The sequence below is a fragment of the Augochlora pura genome, chromosome 11 (assembly GCF_028453695.1).
Source record: "Augochlora pura isolate Apur16 chromosome 11, APUR_v2.2.1, whole genome shotgun sequence".
NCBI lineage: Eukaryota > Metazoa > Arthropoda > Insecta > Hymenoptera > Halictidae > Augochlora > Augochlora pura.
The window spans coordinates 8,944,814-8,966,707 of record NC_135782.1 but is presented as its reverse complement, the minus strand read 5'-3'; the positions used below and the strand labels follow the sequence as shown (position 1 = coordinate 8,966,707).

At 34.8% G+C, this 21,894-nt stretch overlaps 1 protein-coding gene across 3 annotated transcripts in view; it reads right to left on the bottom strand.

Annotated features, from left to right (window-relative positions):
• LOC144477307 (long-chain fatty acid transport protein 4) overlaps positions 1–21,894 on the bottom strand; it is a 23,750-nt gene extending 1,856 nt beyond the window's left edge. The window contains exons 1-10 of one of the 3 annotated variants that reach the window (XM_078194948.1): positions 21,602–21,894; positions 16,037–16,280; positions 6,989–7,139; positions 5,719–5,956; positions 4,149–4,374; positions 1,548–1,746; positions 829–1,021; positions 527–673; positions 310–447; positions 57–214 (exon numbers count right to left, since the gene is read on the bottom strand). In XM_078194948.1, coding sequence (XP_078051074.1) covers positions 57–214; positions 310–447; positions 527–673; positions 829–1,021; positions 1,548–1,746; positions 4,149–4,374; positions 5,719–5,956; positions 6,989–7,139; positions 16,037–16,227 — 1,641 coding nt within the window. In that variant the 5' untranslated portion in view covers positions 16,228–16,280; positions 21,602–21,894. Of the gene's footprint in view, positions 1–56; positions 215–309; positions 448–526; positions 674–828; positions 1,022–1,547; positions 1,747–4,148; positions 4,375–5,718; positions 5,957–6,988; positions 7,140–16,036; positions 16,281–21,038; positions 21,540–21,601 lie in introns of those variants that run through there. The other 2 variants (XM_078194949.1, XM_078194950.1) reach the window with 2 other exon arrangements.

Genomic DNA, 21,894 nt, shown 5'->3' with positions numbered 1-21,894 from the left:
AACTCGAATTAATTATGTCTAACAGATGAGTGTATTACGTTCTTAAAATTACAAACCTGAACTCCATAGACAGTAGCATCCCGCTGCCCAGCAATATTACTAATAACACCCTCTACTTCGGCGGTAGCGACATTTTCTCCTTTCCACCTAAATGTATCTCCTACTCTATCTTTAAAGTAAATATATCCGTATTCATCTTGTATTAATATATCACCTGAAAAGAAAAAAAAATGGAAGTTATTTCAAATGAGAACAGTTTGGTTACACAGTTTTTCTGCAATTAGTTTTAATTTTCTCAGTACAACTCACCTGTCAGAAAAGCCTTATCGTCTTTAACAAACACATTCTCTATGATCTTCTTCTTTGATGCTTCCTTGTCTAAATATCCATTGAATTCCCTCGAAGCGTTTCCTTCTTTTATTAATCCTATAAACATGCCTGGTTCATCTGAAACAGAGATCAATTTTATTATAAATGGGAAACATTAATCACTGCTAATATATCAATATAATAACTATATTCTTACTGATATCCGCCCTTATACACAATCCGTTAGAACCTCTAACTGGTTCATAGGTCTCTCTGTTGACACGAATGATTGCCACAGGATGAAATGATCTGGGTACAATCAGTGGTACAAAACCAACAGCACCGGTGCGACCGTCCACGTTCACTATAATTTGATTTAAACAAATTTTGCAATAAATGCCAAAGTAGTAACTTCCATTTTATTTCAATTCAACTTCGATTGAATTTATTTTATACGATGTATAAAATTATAAAAAAAATGTATCTTGTTCGTACAGCTCCAAAAAAGTTAATAATTACCAATGTTCGCGTTCCCTTCGCTGGATCCGTAGAACTCGGTAATCCGACTAATATTGAAGCGCTTAACAAATTCGCTCCAAATTTGTGGCCTCATGCCGTTTCCAAACATGATTCTCAAACGATGAGCATTATCCTCTCCTTTGGGCGGAGCATTTAATAGGTAACGACACATTTCTCCGACATACTGTGCCGCCTGAAGAAACATACAAGATTATATTTCATTAATAAAATTGTTATTTAGATTTCAACTATTTTATCATTTAATTTCTATAGTAATTTTTAGTAAACTGAAACTATATACAAGGTCAGCCACTTAGAAACAATTAGAGCCTAAAGTACCTCTCTCTTTGTTAATGATATAACTAAATTTAGAAAGAAAATATGTATTTTAAAAGTACAAATATTTCGATATAAAAAATTTTCGTAAAATAAATCCTTTCTATACTTCTGATATCTTGATCTATAATCCCAATGAGGTAGCATCAATATAACCACGGAAAATAATAGAAAGTTAGTGAGAAACTTTTACTAATATTGTGATCAATAAAAATGATCGTTGTGATGCACGAGTAGACATAATTCCTCTCTTATTATATTAGACTAAGAATTATAATGCACAATTATAAACAAAGATACATAGAGTAATTATAATTACTACAATGTACTAAGACTGGGAATGAAGCTATTTAAAGTGTATTAGACATCAAAAAGCCACCTACGGTACAATTATGTTTGATGCAATCTGTCCAATAAGCCGTCACTGAAAACTTGGGTCTCAAAACGGTCGGTATACCTTTCAAAATCGCAAAACCGACTCCTAACATACCACCAGCAGTGTGGTACAGTGGATTTGGATTGTATAAAGTATCGTTCGACTTCAATCCGAGCAAGTTAAATGGCATTACAACCAACAAAAACCTGGAAATAAACAATTCATTTTTATTAGTAATTCTCAGCACTTGCCATAATGTATAAGAATTATTAATTAAATTGTCATTCGGCAATTAGTTACTCGAATAAAATATTTACTATTGCTGTAATTATAGTTTCATGCATGTTTATTTTATTAAAATATTTCAAGTACCAATGTAAGGATACATTGAAAATGTCTATACGTATTTAATCTTTATATAAAATTGAATATAAGCGTCATGAAAGATTAATTTTAATAATTATCCTGAAAATTAAGAGAGAATGCAACTTTATTATTATTACGATAAGTTCAATTTAGCTCCCAAGAAATTCTTCTTTGTTAAATAATGGAATCAGTCGATTTTATTTAAATTTACAAGCGCAAATAAAATTATTTCATCGGATGCAATGGCATTTGCGTGAACGAAATCAGCAAACATTTAGAATGAAAATTATTAGGGCGAAATGAGTACGGTATTTTATTAGCAAAACAGTCATAATGCAGGTAGACAGGAAGCAGTCTCGGGCAGAGTCTCGAACTGCATTTACATGTAATCCCATTCTCGACGAGTCGTAAGGCTTTCCTGAGAGGATTATGGATCATTTATACGTTCAGTAGGGAGATAATTCGTTCTGCTCACGGAACAGTGTCTAAGTAAGAATAGATGTCAGTTTAAAAAAAAAAAACTCTCACGGCAGGTCATCTCAATCAACCGAAACATCGTTAACTAACAATTTCTACATTTTAATAAGAGCTTCGATCGAAATAATTAGCAAACAGGGGTTCCGATAGACAAAATGTTATTGCACAATTGGCAAGCATTTAAAAATTGTTGTTTCAACATCTTTCGAGCAGTTCAGAATTTATTTATTGGAAATATAAATATAAAATAAGCATAAGAAATTAAAATAATATCTACGTAAATTTTATATACCGTGGTATAAGTTACATGTTTCCACATGACATTTATACAGTTTGTAAAGTATACACCACGTGTACATGGCTGAATTGATCCACATGGTTAATTAATATTTTATCATTTCGTTTCACTTTCCGTATCTAAAGTCAATTTAATGATTCCCGGATAGCATACTACAACCAGTTACATTGTCAGAATTAAATCAATTGAGTAAAGCCAAGATTTTTCATTTATGTTTTCAATAGGTGCGACTAAAATGATAGGTAATATTCGACCGGATCTAATTTTTTCACTGTTGAAAAATTATAACGGCAACGTTCCTTCACCAAATGTAAATATAATATTTATATGCATTGCAACGGCAATATATTTCGTCATAAATAAAGCACTTCATCAAAACCATCCACTTTAGTGACGAATTCCAGAGAAATAACGTTTTGACGCGTCGCTTAAAGTGACCTACATACCCAGTTGATCAATATTTTTACATAATATATCAACTCTTGTGTTAACGATTGTCGTGGATTCTCGGTTATAAAACTTGACAATTCACTGACCTTGACCATGTTACGCGGTTGAAGTAGATTAAAGAAAAGATAAATTAAATTTTTCAGGAAGTAAAATCGTTGTCGAGCCTTTCCGTCACGCATCATTCAAAGCAAAGAACGCGTGAAAACCTTGGCTGCGTTCTTTCTTTCTTGAATGAATATTTTTTCAAAGTCACCAACTAATTTATACTTGCATATATTCATAATTAGAAATTAGAATATCAAGCCTTTATTTCTGTATCCCCTTCACAAGATTCTGACGCAACGCCCCATCAAGCATAATTAAACTAAAAAAACGTTTCAAGGAGCAATTTTTCAAGATGATAGCTTTTGCGAATGCAATTCGTGCTATGCGAAACAGAAGCGAGATACTGAATATTGATATTCCTGTGCGCGCAACCATGGTCTCGCCAGTAACCGTAAAGAAGAAGAACCGCGAAAGTACCCATTTAGTTCCGTCAACGCATTAAATGGCGTTTCCACCATAATTTCATATCGAGCACTCCGACGATGATCCATTTCCTGGTATCACTATGGAAAAAGTCATTGACGTGTTCTGTTTTGTCCGATGAAACGGCGACGTGAAAATAAAACCTTCCTTTAAAGAAATGTACTACGAATATGTATAAATATACGTCGAAGTCGTATTGGAAAATGGTAATTTGCAAGTCGAGAGAAACGATCGAGGGTCTTGTCATGGATTGAAGCAATTCGTTCGGCTAATTTCTTCAAGCAAATTGTCGCTTTTCTATGTTCATCAGTTCAGCTTCGATACTAATTACTAGACTGCGGATTATAGATGTTTTTCATAAATGAATGGGTCGAACGCAACGCGGTAGAAGCATTTAAAGAATTTAAAAATTGTTAAGACACGAAGTTTAGCTTCTACGTAGCTCCTGCATCTTGTGATTTATATTTTGCATAAAGTAAATCATCTTACCTCGAATTGGGCACGATCGCCACTTTCGGCAGACCCGTGGTACCGCTCGTGTAGATGTAAATCAATTTGTCCCTATACCCAATCTCTTCTGTCACAACCGGTTCCTCCGTAGATGCTTCCGCTAGCAATTTATTTAAATTGTGCACGCCGATTTCGTCTTTCTCGGGGTTGGTGTACACCTTGTACAACTGCACATTCGGCATCGAGTCCTTGATGTCGTTGATGGCTAAAACGAGAATTGACATTTCACACATTTTTATCATCGTTCACCGTCCGTAATGCCTGTGCCCACACCTTTGCAAAGACAGGACGGAAATAGCAACTAACTGAAAGGGCTTTGAAGCATTCATCGAAGTAGATGAAAAATTGTAGTTAAATATAGCCACGGGCCAACCATAGCCATGCTCGATTTACTTTATTATTCTCTAATAAATTTATATCTAAAATTGTATCTAGAATTTGTTTCCCTTCAATGGTAAAAGTTATGCGAACGATGTTCGCGCAGAACGGTATATTTTTGTAGGAAGCTATAAACAATTTAACGTGTTTAAAATAGATTTTTTCAGATATTTTTATACATATTTTGGATGCGTTTTCGAGGGTTTCGAAATTTATAACATTGGAACGACATGTTTAAACTATAATCAACGTTGCCCCGGCCAATGAACACATTTCATTAAAAATAGCAAGCATGTTTGCGTGATCCTGCTTAATGACATTATTCACAATGCCACTTAAATCTCATAGTTGTTTTCACCCGTCAACCTATCGTAACTAATCATAGGCTACTGCACCTTAAAGAGGAACTTCAGCGTCCTTCGAGGCAACGCGAAATTCTCGCAACAGCGGTAAATCAGTTTTAATTATGTTTAAAATACAATTGAGATTTTACAAAAAAAGCTCAAACCATTCGGCCCAATTTTGAGAATGTCAGTGATTGTATATTACTTGTGCAATATTTGTTACCCTTTTTGACAAGTATTAAATCATCTATGACGAACACAGTCCATTAAGTCTGAATATATTTTAATCGGACACTGAATGTGTTCAGCAATCAGAATGACTGGATTCGGTTTTTCAACTCTTTGCACTCGAGTGGTGACTCTAAGACGCCATTAAAAACTGTACCACATTTTGTATGAAATAATTTTTACATTGTCATATTCGTTTATCTTTAAAACACGATGAACAGTGTGTCTGTTGTATGAGTCGCAACATTAAATTCCATACGCATAAAATGCAATAAATTATGTAAAATAGAAATACTGTAGGTCAGAAAAAATCGTATTGGATCTAGAGTTAAAACAATAATTGTAAAAATTTTCAGATTTTTTTCCTTCATAAGGAAATTAATGTAATTGGGATCTTCTGATAGTAATATACGGAGGCCCGCGCAAGTATTTTCAGTTTATATTTATTTATTCTTTATAGAATCGTTTCTTCTGAAAATATCTTTCGATTGTAAATAATCAGCGACGTTCACAGCAAGGAACGAGACTGCACCGAGCACGATTGGCAAAATGTTTTTCCCTTGTTATCGCTGGTGTTATAGCCCTTACGGAATATTTACCAGACGAATAATCTTCCGCGTAAATGATGCTCTTCACTTCGGCTATGCGAAAGCAATGAATTAATGACTGGAGTCGTAAGTTCGTGTTGATTAGAGCCGTCACGACGCCCAGTTTCCCCAATCCGAGCCAGATCGCAACGTACTCTGGCCTGTTCTGCATCATCAAAGCCACAGCATCCCCTTTCTTGTACCCCGCCTTTTGAAATACTGACGCAATCTGGTTGCTGTACTTGTTAATCTGCAATCCATAAACGCAGCCATATTAATTACACTAATTAGTTAACAGATTCTAGAATGTCTGTATCAAGGACTTGACCGATGTCTCGATCGACGAAAGATTTATTTAAGGATTCCGTCTGTTGCAAAATTACGGAAAATTCGAACATTCCATTTTACGCAATCGTACAGTGGCTCTGTAAATGTTTAGATATCCGAGTGGATAAGACCTTGTTACAATTGATATTACTATATTATGTTTCTGTATTCGAACCACAACTTTAAACTACGGAATGAATAAATTTGTATAAAATGTACACGAGTCTTGTTTTCTTTCGAACTTCAACAGTATGGTAAACGAACAGGAGTAGGAAGAAACCATTGTATAAATATAGGCCACTTGAAGGTTCGTTAAAAATAATTTTCTTATAACAGTAGACGGTGCGGTGGTAAAAGTGATAGCAGTAGATCAATAAACAAGAAAATCTGCTGCAGTCGTCTCCGATAAAGAACCAAAAGCTAATTTTGAACGTTCAATGGACTGTCCGAAGTAACTGCGTCACTAACAACAACAATAATTACTAAATTACGATGTCTAAATACTTTAATGTTCCATCGATTCTAATGACAAATTTCCCATGAATAAATGTTCTATATAATTACATAGGTATCTATTTACCTAGGTACTAACTTAGACAATAATAATTTAGTAATTTAATCAGTGGACTCTGGACGTTTACATAAACTTTTATTTTGCTCAAATGCGAATCAAAGAGATTTACGTCAGCGTAGAAGATTATTTAAATTAGTAATAAATGATAAAGTCAATTAATTAGTTTGAATGTTTCGACTCCAGTGTTTTACATACATTCATATTTACAGCATGACGTAAAAGCATAATATTTGTTGTACAGTAATCTGTTTTAGATTAATGAAATTTTATATCAATGTTCCAAACCTCTTGGGTTCCCTTTGTTATTTGTAGCGCTTTGTTTTCAATGCAATAAAATGGATAAAGAAACGAACATTTGCTAGAAATTTAATCGAAACGTACATCAGAATTGGTCCAAACGCGATCCTCTATGATGAAACATGGCTTCGTCGGGTAACGTTCCACTCTCTTCTTGAAAATCTTCGTGACGGTCATATTGTTTCGACGCTGGACTTTCATCTCAAGCTCTGCCGTTATGGCACGATAAAGAAATCTAAAACACAAAGTTGATTTCTACAATATAATGTGCGTCGTTCGAATTCGCGGCGTTACGCCGTGACCCGTTTTCCTTCATAAATGTGCTCCATTTCGAAGCTCGCTGTTAATTCTAAACTCAAACGCGATATATTCACATTAATCAGCATTTCAGGATATATTTTGTTTACATTCATAGCTCTCTCTTACAGTACTATACAGTAACATTCTGAATTTATTTAGTTAACATTACAACAACTGAAATGTCAATCATTGAATACGTTTCTCCGTTAAATATACTCAAATTTAAAAAAGAATTATGTTACTTTGTAAACAATGCACACTTATATCGCAAATTTTACGTAGCAAGCCTGCTCAAAACTTAATTAGGTTCACGTTTGTTCGATTGCCTCTAGATTTAGGTAAATCTGTTTACTAGAGTCGGATTTTATACCATTGCTAATAATTTGAATACTATCACTGAATTCGCCAGTGATCGTCGCAATTTGAGAATAAAATACGCATAAACTGACGAGCGTATTCATTTCCAGATAAACCTATTTGATATCACCGTTGACGATGCGTCGCGACGTTATGTATCCTTACCCGCGCAATTCTGCAACTTTTAAAAATAGCTTCTTATAAAGAAGAGCTTCTACGTGATTGAGTACACGAAAACAAATTCATGCATGCACATTAGTTTGGAGAGACTGCACAGGAATATGTAGAACTCTGCTGCTTTTCCATTTAGCACTTTCGAGTGCCCCGCGTCCAGTCGTCGTGTCCGTGTCGCTCACAGACTTCTCTTATCAAACTTGAAAATTCGCTTTTATTACAGCCAACTAGGTGTTAATTACGATAATATATAAACAGATAAATTCGTTTATTTTAAAAAGAATGTTTCCCCGAGCTTGCATGAATGATTGGGGGTGTTTGCAAAAATGTCTCAATTATAATAAATAATAAAATATTAAAATATAATACAAAAATATTAATATATAATACATCGTTAGATAAAATATAATAGAAAAATAAAATAATAAAATGACAACATTAACAAATAAATACTACCAAGCAAAAAATTTGGTTAGGTTCGAGAGGGTTGAGGAAACAATTGCAGCGATAATCCTAATGTCTGTTGCTGTAGTATTACTGAAACCAGCGTGATTTTTATCAATACTGGTCCAGCATTTAACATTTGAAGTGGCACTGTTTAAACCGGATAGCTGTTGCGATCACCTTGATATACCAAAGCAAATACGCGTTACTCATTCAGTGACACACTGTAAGTTCATCGGCAGGACTTTGTATGAACGTTATAGAATAAAAATGCAAGCTTGTTTGTGAGTTATAAGTATACTTAAATAGCATCGCATATTACGTTTCACATTTGAAACGATAGCGACACGACCTTTGGAATACTTTTCAAGTGTTTCTCGTTTGAACATTCCCCCTGCGAAGACATAGTAAATTATCAATGGCCGCGGGAACAATCTCAGCAAAGAACGCAGATGATTAAATACTGTAATTTAATTTTTGTCAATAGTTGATGCGAAGTTCAAGTTTGTGCCAACGCGGCGAATGATACGTTAAGTAATAAAGCAGTTTAATATTATATTGATGCAGCTAGTTTGTTATTTAAATCATTGCTCGTTTAATGCATTTCTTTATGCAACGTTCGCGTTTGTAAATGCATAGATAACAGATATCAAAAGCTAAAAATTTTCCAGATTTCTTAACTAATAAGAAGATAGAAATCCTCTTCAGTTTACAGTAAGAGAATATTTACAGTGAAGAGCAGAGAAGATAACGGCGCTAATAGTACACGAAGAGATACGTGAGCGCAGTGCAACGAGGGCAGGCACTGCATATCATCGTTATGACATGAGAAAACTTTGGTTATTCTAAAACTGGTCTACATCATTTATATACGTATATTTACATCCACGCAATTGAGAAATAATGTTTACAAATTAATAATACTGTTTTTGCAGAAACTTTTCTATATATTATTTCAATTCATAAGATAAGTGACATATTCAGCTTCATCTTCCAAACGTGATACTTGTATTTCCATAGTAAATTTTGCTAGTTTATCTATGTATGTCATTGAGATACATAATAACCGATAGTTCCTTTATTGCGATTACTGAAAGGCGTGTTCAAAACGTCGGCGATAATACATAATAATAAGAAAAAAATGCATTTCATTTTGATATGCATTTATTTAAATGAAAAAAATTAATGAGATGTCCCTGATATTGATATTGTTATCATTGCTGAAAAATTATCGTTGCTGTGCAAAAAGCGATAAGTTACATTAATTTTTCATTCACGGTGTTTCTCTTTATATTATGGAATCATCATTATCGCGAATAATAGACAAGGTTGGACAGAAAAGTGGTATAACTGGAACAATTTACGACATTCTACCTGTTTACATTATTGAAACATTTGCAAGCCAGTTATTTCTTCACTCTCTTTAAAGTGAAAGTCGTTGAGGAAGCAGTTAAGTTTAAAAAGTTACCGGGATCAGTCGCCGCAGCAACGAAAATGTGACGTGAAAATTTAAAAATTTACTGCCGTTGTTTCAAATTCAAGGTAATATTTTCGATTTAAAAAAAAAAAACATTTCTCTCGCTGGCTTTCGACGTAATATTTCTGAAACAACGTAGAATGACAAGAATGATTCTCGCCTATAGTTTTTGGAATGTTATATAATTTTGATTAAACGTACGCATCTGTCGTTAATGCAAAATGAAACCTCTTTACATTTTCATATGCATCCGCAATTATTTCTTTCATTTCCAAGCCGGTGTAACGCCCTAAGGACATTACATCGCATGCTACATAACGAATTCATCGCGACTGTTGTACCAACACGCTTCTTTTCTTTCTAAATGTTTAAAAATTATCGTTCTCAACCGAAAATTACCACAGATAGAATTTAAAACATTTCGAAATTAACTTGCATTTTATATTGCGCAGTAACGAAGACATAAGGCTACATTAAATTCCAACGTACTTTACACTATTTTTTGAAAAATCGAAAAATATGCGATAAATATATGAGGAACCCTAATTCAATTATGCAAAACAGTAGCACATTTTGCTCTTGTGTGTGCTTACTATTCATAAGAAAAACAGTAGATTGTAACCAGCGTGCACAGGCAGTGTCACTATAAAGAAACCACTGTTTCAACATTTCGTAAAGTAACTGCCCAGTCTTCGTGTAAATTAAAAAATTGTCAGAGTTAATTGTAAGAAACGTAAGTCAGATGAAAATGTTACTCCTCTTTTAATAATTGCAATAAGTTGAAGGCGACCTAACAATATTCTTAAATTCTTCTAATGCTTTTGCAGTTTTACATTTAAACGCATTGGTTTTGTTATAAAGCCGCAGATTAGTCAACAATTATCAAATTACTCAACAAATTAATTAATGCTTAATCATTAAATGTTTCTAACAAAAATAGAAATAGAGAGGTAAGAGGAAAAAGGCTCCTTTCAGCAACTATCCTGGTTCGGCTGTTTCTGCGTAAGGAAAATTCCTCTTGAATTAACTAAATGTAGTAATAAGTTCTTGCAAAGGAATCTCGAGAATATTCATACTTTCCAATGTTAAACAAAATATAATTCCATCCGCTGCATAGTGAAAATGCTGTTCTAGAATTGACTGAATCAGATAATCGCACTCGTCTCAGGTTCTACTATCTTTCGCACCAAAAAGCTGCTAGCACATGCTACTATCATATTCAATACTCGAAACTGCGCAAAGATAACTTAAATATGCAAGACTGGAGCCGGGCGAGGCGATGGCCACTACCAAATATGGCTGAAGCGATTCATCAAAACGGATGCTCGACGTAACGCGGAACTCTCTTCTAAATGACGTTAACACATTAGCGTGTGACACTGTTTTAGGGACAGAGTTGAGGTCAAAGAGTAAAAGTTAGCCTTTCATCCTCTATAGAAGTGCCGGATAAATTAAATTTTGTACAAGGTGTCCCAAAATTGGGGCACAGGCGATGTTAATGTTTTCTATTGTGAAACCATAGCTTTTTATCAGTCATTATATGTGTGATTAAAATAGTTGGACGAATTTCAGTGCATCTCTGTATTACATCCAGTTCACTGATACTGTTAAAAAAAAGAAATTTATATTTATTCCGTGTTTGTTGCAATCGATGAAGATAAGTTCTTTGCTGGACAAAGATCACAGTTTAGTCATATCTGTGTTATGCAAGCTGTTACATGATATTTACAACGGATATTTGGGTCAATTAATGTAAGTACCTCTTCTTATTGTGTAGTTTTAATTAAATTCGAATTACACCTTGAAAATAGCTTAACCCTTTCACTACGACTGTGTCGTTCGCCGAAGTACTGTCACTGAACGAAAGTTCAGTAAAAGCTAGAAACATGCACAGTACGTGTAATTGTATAATAAGATTTCTCTTGGTAATTTCATTCACTTTGTTGCTAACTGCCCCAGAATACGCTCAACAATGTCTCGTTCTCCGTAATCAAAGATATTTATCTGGACTTCTGACCTAATGCATGATAGCTTTAGCAATATGTCTCAGGATAGCATCCACTTCTATCTCGGTTCATTAGCAGTAGTTGTTTCAAGAGAGTCACCAGCGGGATAGCATAATTTACGCATATATGCATTATCCGTTTCTAAACATGGAGGGGTTGCAACTGTGACTGTCCCCATTATTGACTAGCAGTTATGATTAGAGCTGTTGCTAACTAGATACAGATACGGAGGCTTAATATTGATATAATTTTGAGTGACACTACATCAGGAATGCTAAAATCAGCAAACTAATTTATTAACGAAAACTGAGGCAATCTTCACGATCGTATTTTATACATGAAAATGTATACAATGATATAATAAATATATATATAAATGTATTAAATTTGTTTATAAAATGATTGAGAAATTCTTTGTACAAATACTAAAAGTATGTACAGTGTCTCATATTTTTCCATATATACCTCGCGAATGTGCTCTACAAGTAAAAATAAGATTAATTACTTTGTCCATAAATTATGATAAAAATAAGAAACGAGGAAGACATAATTAACGTAGATAAGATGAATCATTTACAAAAATTAACACCGTCGAAATTAACGATAAGTTCAATAACTCGTCGATGTTAAATATTTTTGGAAAAATTTAAATGACATTTTGCACTTTTGTCATAAATTTTTATTAAAGTATTAATGAACCTCTTGTTATATAACATTTTGGTCTTATTCTTAGTTTTAGTAGCCACTGCCGTGGTATGTACGAAAAATACGGGACACCCTGTATATTGTGAACTCTCGAAAGGTATTTGAATATACCCCGATTTTCCATCGTACGGCCTAAGGTTCAGAATATTTCGCGGCAGATTTATTATATAATTTGTTCTTGTAATTTCATTTTAAAACGTAAAGCAATAATTTACCATACGCGTTGTCGCATCCGTAAAAGAATTTCTATAATTAACACAATTAGATTTAGATCAGGCGGTTCAATGTAATCTATTTTTGTTAAGCGTTTGAATGAGCGTAGCGACGAATCTTCGAACTAACGTGTGTTAATCATTACACGCGATGTTAACCTATGCAAGCATTATTGACCAATTATATGTCGACAAATGCTGATATGTTCAAGGAAACAATTAACAGCTAGTTTATGTATTATTGAACAACGTCGGAGACCGTAAGCATATATCAACCAAAAAGCGATACAATAGAAGCGACGTCGTTTTTTAAATCAGTCAAATTATAAAATATACCAAATTGTATAATTGATATAATTAATAAATGTAATAAATATAATTAACGATTTCGTGTACAAATAAATATTAATCAAAGTGTCAAAACGAGAAAGAAGCGAACCAAAAGTTTGAATAATTATTCAAACAATACCAAATTTTATTTCAATGCAAAACGCGATCGACATTCGAGGAATTTCTAACGAAACAAGTTTTCTCAACAATGTTGTATGGATAAGTTCTGATGTAGTGTTCCGTTCTTTACCTTGTGATTTTTATTTATCTCGCGTCGCGTTTTTATCTGCGAAAACGGTCGCAGCCACGCTTCCAAAGTACGATTTCTCGGATTATGATCGGTCACTGACCCACGCAAGGCTACACATGTTCGCCAAAAAGGTCCGTTAGGCAACAGAGGCAGTTGAGCGACTGAATTGTGGTGATCGCGAATCGAGTGTTCGATTTCTTTTACAACGTCAACAACCTCGGTAAAGACGCGCCACAAAATGACGATGTATTATTTCGATAAATTTGATAAATTTGATTTGAAAGATGACCGATATAATTTTATAGAAACACACAGAGTTGAAAACCTGCGAAATTATATTACTCGTTTTCACAGTTTCAAATTGACGTATGCATATCCTTTATTGTTTCAAGTGACAAAACTGCAGCACATTGTACAGAATCATATGACGAACATTTAATATTACTATTCAATAGAGACTGAAGCTATGAAACATTATAGATCAATTTCTAGCTAAAAGAATCGAATTATTACGTATATAATACGGCGGTCGTTGCGAATTGTAACGACCGCCATTTTTCGTGCAAACGCGCTTGCCATCGAAGAACAGCGCACTTTTCTTTTCAGAAATATCCGTGCACGATTTTCGCAACGCGTTGCAGCATTATCTTCTGCAAATACACAGAGTGTTCTTGACATGTATATACAAGCCGGTACCAGATGATTGCTCATGAAAAAAGCATGACAAAAAGTATACAATAACTTTTCTTTGTTCGGGATTCAGTTTTCGAGAAAATCAAGTTTAAAAATTCGTTTTGCACAAACACACATACGGTTAAGATACGATTCGTTACATTATTCATAGCCGTATTACATTGCTCTTGCCGTTGTTTACATATAATTTACACATATTACGTGAATGTGTACTTGTATTTTCTAAATGCGCTATCACTTTGTTCGCGTGAATTCATTTGTTCTAATTTTTTCACGGCACGCTCTTTCTGTTTAGGACTGTATACACTGCAAGTAACTACAGAACGAAAGAAAAACAATGTTGATCTTAAATAATGATAATAATTATGTTGTTACGATAGAAAAAATTAATCTTGTACGGTATTTTCGTAATTTTGGGAACTGTAAGTAACCGCATGATAGTTCTCCCATGGAATTGCGAGCACGGTACGGAAATGTACCCCGTTTTTTCCTAACGCGTTGCATGTAACATGCAATGCATATTTATACTTATAATAAGCTCGGCGAGATAAGGTTGATAAAGTAGGCGACGTGTGAAAGTTGAAAGTACGCGACAGGCAGATGATAACTGCCGTTTCTCGGAGTCGGTGGTCTTTCGTTTCTATGATCGCTATTCATCTATGCGCACACGATGTTTGCTCATAGCAGAATGCAGAATACGTTGACATTGTTCCATGTTGTATTTGAAAAAAATACATGGACACAGTTAACCTTACTTACTTTTATTCGACATCTTCGTTTAATATCTTACGACTTTACATTATAAACTATTACGACTTTAATCAGTTAAATTATTAAAAAGCTGCTGTACCTTCTAGAATATTCTAATCGTCGTTTCATTTAATAAAATTGAAAATTCAAATATTGCTCTATCGTACTTTTAATTGTACGCGATATAATCCACCAATTTTTATTCATCTCTTAAATATACTAATTATGCATGATACATTATATTTCATGCTGTGTGCATCGCATCGAATTACGTTATTGTGCATAATCCTGTTTAGTAGTTACAACAAGGCATAGTTTAAAGATCTGAGAAATTCGAAATAAAAAGCCGGCATTAATTATTTGTTCCTTAATCATTTTTTTGGATCGCATGCGTTCAATCGCGTGTAGATTGACCGCGCGAACGGAAATTGTTCGAGGCTAATGAAAGGTTTACGTGAAACCAATAATCACCCTCGAGAAAGCCACTTCGAGCTTCTTTCGTAACAGAAAACTTTGAAACGCTAGATAAGACTTCGAATATACGCTTAAAACCTTTTTTTCTATTGTCGAGAAGTAGAATACATGCTCTCTGGAATTTTTTGTATGCCGATATTCTGGAAACGATATAAATAATGACAACCTCATCCCATCATTTTACTACAAATTACATTAATCCACCAAATGTGTTAACTTATTAACATTTTACCGACCGGTCATTGGGTCGTACAAATTTAGCTCAATGTTAAATTTTCGTTTCTATTTTACTTTCATTCGTTTCATTAATTGCGAAAGGAATTAACTATTTAAAAAATTATATAATAATTGCGAAGATTATGGTAGTACAATCTAACACATTCATGTCAATAATAGATATAAAATTATTGATTACTATGAAATTGAAAGTAAATATTTCATAAATTTTATATTACAATTAAAAGTTGCTTCGACCAATAACATCTTAAAAATCTGAGAAAAGGTGCTGTCTCGTTTAACATCGAGTGCTACGTCGGTTTTGAGATTAATCAACCTTGAAATTTGATTTCTGCGCGTTTATGACATGTGTAGATTTTTCGAATGCAAGAAAACGTATAAATTATCAAGGTGTAACTTTTATAGGGTATAAATAACAGTAATCGTGTAATGATAGCAATTTCTATAGAGGATACACAACAGTAATCGTGTAATAATAGCAATTTACAATACAAATTTGTATGTTCACAGCAGTAATAGCTATTAAAATTATCCCCCCCCCCCCCCTCTCTACGATGAAATAACTTGAATTGCTCGTGTCGCAATTAGCATGTTAAACAACGATGCGTGCTGAAAAACATATCAGTTCGTGAACGTCTAACTCGTAAACCTGCCACTCCGTGAACCCGAGGCTTTGAAGCAACCTCTACCGCCAGAGTCAACAACAAATCACCTGGTACTTACATCACATCGCGAGGCAGCATCTTGAAGATAATGTAGAGCTTTCGATGGAACCTGCAGAGCACCGGAAGTAGCACCAAAGCGAGGAAGATCTGGGCGATCTTGTTGAACCCAGGAAAGCCGAATCTCGTCGCGACCGTGGCAACCATCGTTCCGATGATCCCCAGGGCTAACAGCAGCAGTCTGACGTCCATGTTCCAATTTTACTCACTCTACTCCACCGAATCTAGGCGCCCGTACTTCTGACCTACGAAAGACGACACAATTAAACACTTTAGCCATCTCTGATCGCGATAACATTACTTAACTGTCTGTACAAATACACTGTCCCTACAACCGACAAAAAAATGTGTTGCAATCGAGCTCTTTAACACCTAAAATCACCGAGCTGTAAACGCTATTAATATAAATTGTTTTACAACGACGACGTGGTTGTATGCGCGCAATCTATAGTCTATCCTTGAACAAAGAGATGTTCCTCAATAAATTTCTCATAAAAAACGTTCTGATAACTTGGGCAATCGCAGAAGAAAAATTAGCATTAACACGACGACAGTGTGTCCAACAATTAACATTTTCTGGTTTAATAACTTTAAATAAATGTTATAGATTTTTATGCGTCCAATTCTAATGCACGTAATCCTCATGTTTCTCGTAACAGTGTTGTTTCGGAATTAATTCAGAGAAAGTTGATGCTTTGACGGTAACAGTTATGCAATTGTTTTTGTATGAAAGTGTTGCGTAGATTTTCTTAAAAATAATGATATATACAACGTATATAAACAATGTTTAAACCGGAAACGACAAAAACCGTCCGTTTTTGTGGACATTAAATATGAAATTACACAGATTGTATAGTTGTACAGATATTCGGCTAACAGACATTGTTAACTCAGTTTTGTGCATTAACGATGCAAAATGGTATCATATGTAGAATAAGACAGTCAAATAATAAATAGTAATATCTGATTCCCAAAAATCGATTTGAATTTCTTATACATTTTCAATACTGTAGGCATGCTTATTTAGTTGTGTAATTTAAAAAAGTATTACAAAATATTACGATGAACATTATAGAAAGTTATTGAATAATATGACAAAATGTGTTACAATATCCCTGACGTTCTTTCAACGTGAATTCTAATTTGAAAACTTCCGTAACACCTGGAGTTAATTGAGTATATCCGGGAGCCCATATAACTGTATTATTCATTTAGTATGTATATGTTTCATTTTATCGATTAAACATTTCTTGTCAGAGGCAGCTTTAAAATTAGGCAAGTTTAAAAGTTCCTCTCGGTATTATATAATAGAAAAGTAACAATGTACGGGGTGTCGCTCTTATTTGAATGATTATAATTATAACATAACTATAAATATCTATATGAAATGTTTGTTATCTGTAAAATCTGTGTCAACTAATCGTTCAATGCCTTCACATTGTTGCACACATATTCTACGCAAATGTTTCTCATGGTAAATTATAAAAGTAAGTATAATATAGAGTTGTGTGACAACGAATTGCGGATAAACAATTCAATATAAAATTTGTGTCTTCATTGGTAAGCATGCTGGTACGTTTATTCTATTATAAATAATTAAAGATTCCTTATTTTTCTACAGTACTTTGTTCTTCACTGAAGTATTTCTCGCAAAGTACACATTGTCAAGTAATCTATTGCAGGAATATAAGAATACGTTGATTTAAATTAAAAAATTGTACGGTATAGCATCATTAACAGAAAATACCGCTAGCCGAGGATACAAGACTACTCGACAATTGTTAACCGTTCTTGCTCCTCGACTTTCGGAACAACTCTGATCGTCCTTCCAAAAGACGAAATCGGTCACCCGATTTCCGTTGACAAAATGTTGGTATCGCAACGGCGGATACCGCTCGCTCTCTTTGATGTCGCGCCCCTTGGTCCTTAGATACTATGTCTTAAAAGCTACATTGTCCTTACGTCCTAACGCTCGTCTTGCTTTACGATACTAGACTATTAATAGCCTCAGAAACAATAACCGAAGGGAGGAAGAACGCAGAGGAAGTGGTGAGCGTCAGACTGTAAAAGCAGCTGCATGTGCCATTGCAACTCCCTTCTTATTTAATATGGATCTCGTTGCATCGCGGACTCTATCAAACTTTCATAGTCCAAATATAGGCGCTGTTTTCTACAGTTCCGTCGATAAAACATGAAAGCAATTACCATGGCTGTAACATTGTTCCGAATACCCATAACATTCCGTTCGCGACACTCGTGATCGAGCATTGTTTCTTCCGTTTGCCTTATGTAGCAACTATGAATCTCTAATGAAGTGCAACCGGACTGCTGTGCTATTGTAGTTACCAGGTAAGTGACAAACGGTACAACAGAGTTCTGCGATCGAAATAATGAATAATATCATTATATATGTATATATCCTCCAATTTATGCGGAATTTCGAATATTTGGTTACTGTGATATTATTAATTAAGTCTATAAACGTGAATAGATAATGATAAACCGAATGCATTTATTACATATAACTCTTCCATAAAGTAGTTTTAACAACAACATAAAAGACTCTTGAAGCCTTAAATTTTTCTTCATTAAAAATACTTTTTCTAATTTTTTAATTATATTGTAATTCGAAAGAGGAAACCGTTTTTTGAATTCATATTACTTTCATGTGCAATGGTTATAAAAATTCTACGGTTTTTATATATTGCAAGATTTGTTAATTATAAATGTTGAAAACTGTAGATCTCGATAATAATAAGAAAAAGGAATTGTTCGAATAATTAAATAGTTTTCGAGGGCGGAATTTTTCCATTAAAAAAGCTGAACCAAGTAGCTAGTTAGTTTATTTCCTTCTTTCGACTAAATCCCACTGTTTCTACTAATTAGACAACGAACGTGATAAAGACACATCGCCAGTTGACGACTCTATTTATTATTGTTAGTCACCCACCCCCCCTCCTCCTCCACCGCTTTGAATCTTGTATACGAAGTCTGGTTTCTCCGTAAAGTTGAACAGCATTTTCCTGCACACCTCCGATTTCAGATTCAATGCATGTGCATTCATTTTCAGTATCGAGTAACAATTTCTGGAAAATTTCCTTTAAATGCGCCCGTGCGTTATTCATTGGCATGGCCTAAGGCACATAGCACTCGTAACTGTTAGCGGAAGCCACATTGATCGAATTTATCATCGTTTTGAATACGAACATCTACGTCAAAGAACTACTGTGAGCAATATGCATAACACAGGTATAAGTTTCTCTTCAATTAAACCACAGATTTTAGTTAACAATTTTGTAAAACTTTTTAAGAGATTCTGTCTCTTAAAAAGCATTTATAGACGATACGTAGCTTTCTTGTTTCTAGTTTATTGGGATTAATGTTCAAGAATGGAATTCATAAGTATTAAAATGGAAAATCAAATGGATTCATCAAGTAGAATGTGTGTATACACTATATGTATGTGGATTTCAGAGGATTCATATAGACTGAGGATTTCGTATAGTTAGGGCAAAACTGGATAATTACGTTCGCATTTCGCAATGCAGATAATCTCTAATTTGTGTACTACGTAATACGGTTTTAATCCCAATACCCTATACCTTACACAATACCTTACAAAGTTCATTAACATCAACTCTTTGCTATTTATTTTTAACGTTATTTGAGAACGTTATTTCTACAGTTCTTATAATAATTATTGTATTCCCGATTTTTCCAGCATGTCTCAAATACTTTTATTGGTCAAATAAAGAATATAATATCGAACCAAATGCATTTATAATCAAACAGCGGATAATGTTATTTAAAATACTTATTTAGAAATCATTTTTAAATTAAATCTCGTACAAGTCTGGGTTAAAGTTTTATGTAAGGAAACAACGTTTGAAATGCATCATTTTAATATTTTACGAGCATACGAGGGGCGGTGTTGCAACGGCATAACCGCATCTGCACTCCTTGGCATTCGCTGTACTAACTTCCACTACTCATCCCCAATTCTGTCACTATTTTGAATCAGTGTTACATACTACTCGTTATGTGTATTTTTACAAATATCTACCACGTTTCGAAGATGGAACAATTCATGCACGACGCGACGATTGACGGTCTCTAAGGGGTTACAATCGCTCTATAATCTTTAAAGGAAAAATAATCACCGGGCATGTGAATGGTGCACCTTGCGAGTACTGCTCCCGTCCTAAAATTACGTAAGATAACGCGATTAATCTATTTAATTCGCAGCGGCACGAGGTCCAACGATCAATACTTTGCATTTTACGCGATGCACCTCAATCGGTCGTTTTGCTTGTCACAGATTTTTAAAAACCGTTATAATAAATTTGTCATACCTCAGAATTATCGGAATTTCTTATATTTCGGAATTTCGGCACACTTACGCGAACTTCAAAGACACGTACAGCGAAGGTAAAACTTTCAATGCCGGGAGTAATAATTGATGTCCAAGAATTGAACTGAAAAGTACGGATCGTTTTCAGAATTACATCGAGCTAGACAATGTTTTCAGAAGTGTAACGTGAAAATTCGTGTTAAAAATTTTAGAGCGGATTATTTTCAAGAAACATTCGTCATTTGGAAGATAGAAGTACTTAGTCGAATAATCACCATGAATAACATAACGAAAGTATACGGCGTTAAAATACCAGATTTTTCGAAGCTTCAGCTTCACGGTGCTATAACCCACATTACACAACACAAATGTCACACCAATTTTACACCACAATAAAAGACAAACAATATTTGCCAATCAATGAAGAAACTATTTGCTCACTGTACAAGGCATCGAAAAATTTGTAGCTATTGTGAAACTGTGATTCAACGAGTATCTCAGGTGCATCAACCTAGTCTTACACGAGGTACGAGAATAAATTTTGTCCTTCACTGCTGAAAGTTTACGTGTATCGAAATCATTGCACTCCACATCGCACAACTTCAGATTTCAACACCGATTTGAAACGTCACAATCAATTTTGAAAACGTACCAGGCAATCATACAGCAGAATGAACTCGTTTCGATGTCCTTGCTGATTCACTTTTATTGTATCCTCGGAAACGAAGTAATTTCGAACAACAACTTCTGACAACTACGCTGAATAGCTGTACTCTGGAATAACTATGCTTAACGGTTTCGAATCGACCGAAACATAACGAGAGACTTGCGAAGTTGCACTAGGTATCAATCAGCTAGCACCCGAATGGCACTGAGTATCTTCAGCAATCTAGCGCATCCGCGTACCACAGTGTACCAACAATCTCTTTGTTCGCAGTTTGCACAGGATTACAGTGCTATCACTCGTTTTGTTTCAACGGCAAACGTGGCGCGTCGCGTAACGTTCTTTATTCGTGGGCCAAGCGAAACATTAGAATATCCTTTTGTCCCCGTGAGCAACCACGGCTGCTCCCCGTGATCAATAATCCTGTAAGCCGTAGGTAAGTGAAGCTACGCGACCGCTGTTTGGACGCGATCTATTTATTGCGAACTCGGTGGTCACACGGCGATCAAAACTGCTCGTTTACGGAATTAACACGTGTTTTAGATATGTACCTTTAGATACCTATACCTTATAATTCAGGGACAGAACGAAGACTGCACGGATCGATCCTTTGTGCCTCGGGTGCTGCACAAGTCACTGTGAATCAATACCTCGCGTTTCAGTGCGTAGTACTACGCCCGACGATGATATTGACAACACTAACAGCCGGCAAGGCTACTAACTGAACAGCAGGCAACGTGTTCCTCCGACTTGGCCGACACGGTATTGCGCCCACCACCAAGAATTATTCCTGTGCGGTGGTGTTCATGGCTGCAGAAAATCGAAGTTTTATTTTAACGGGACC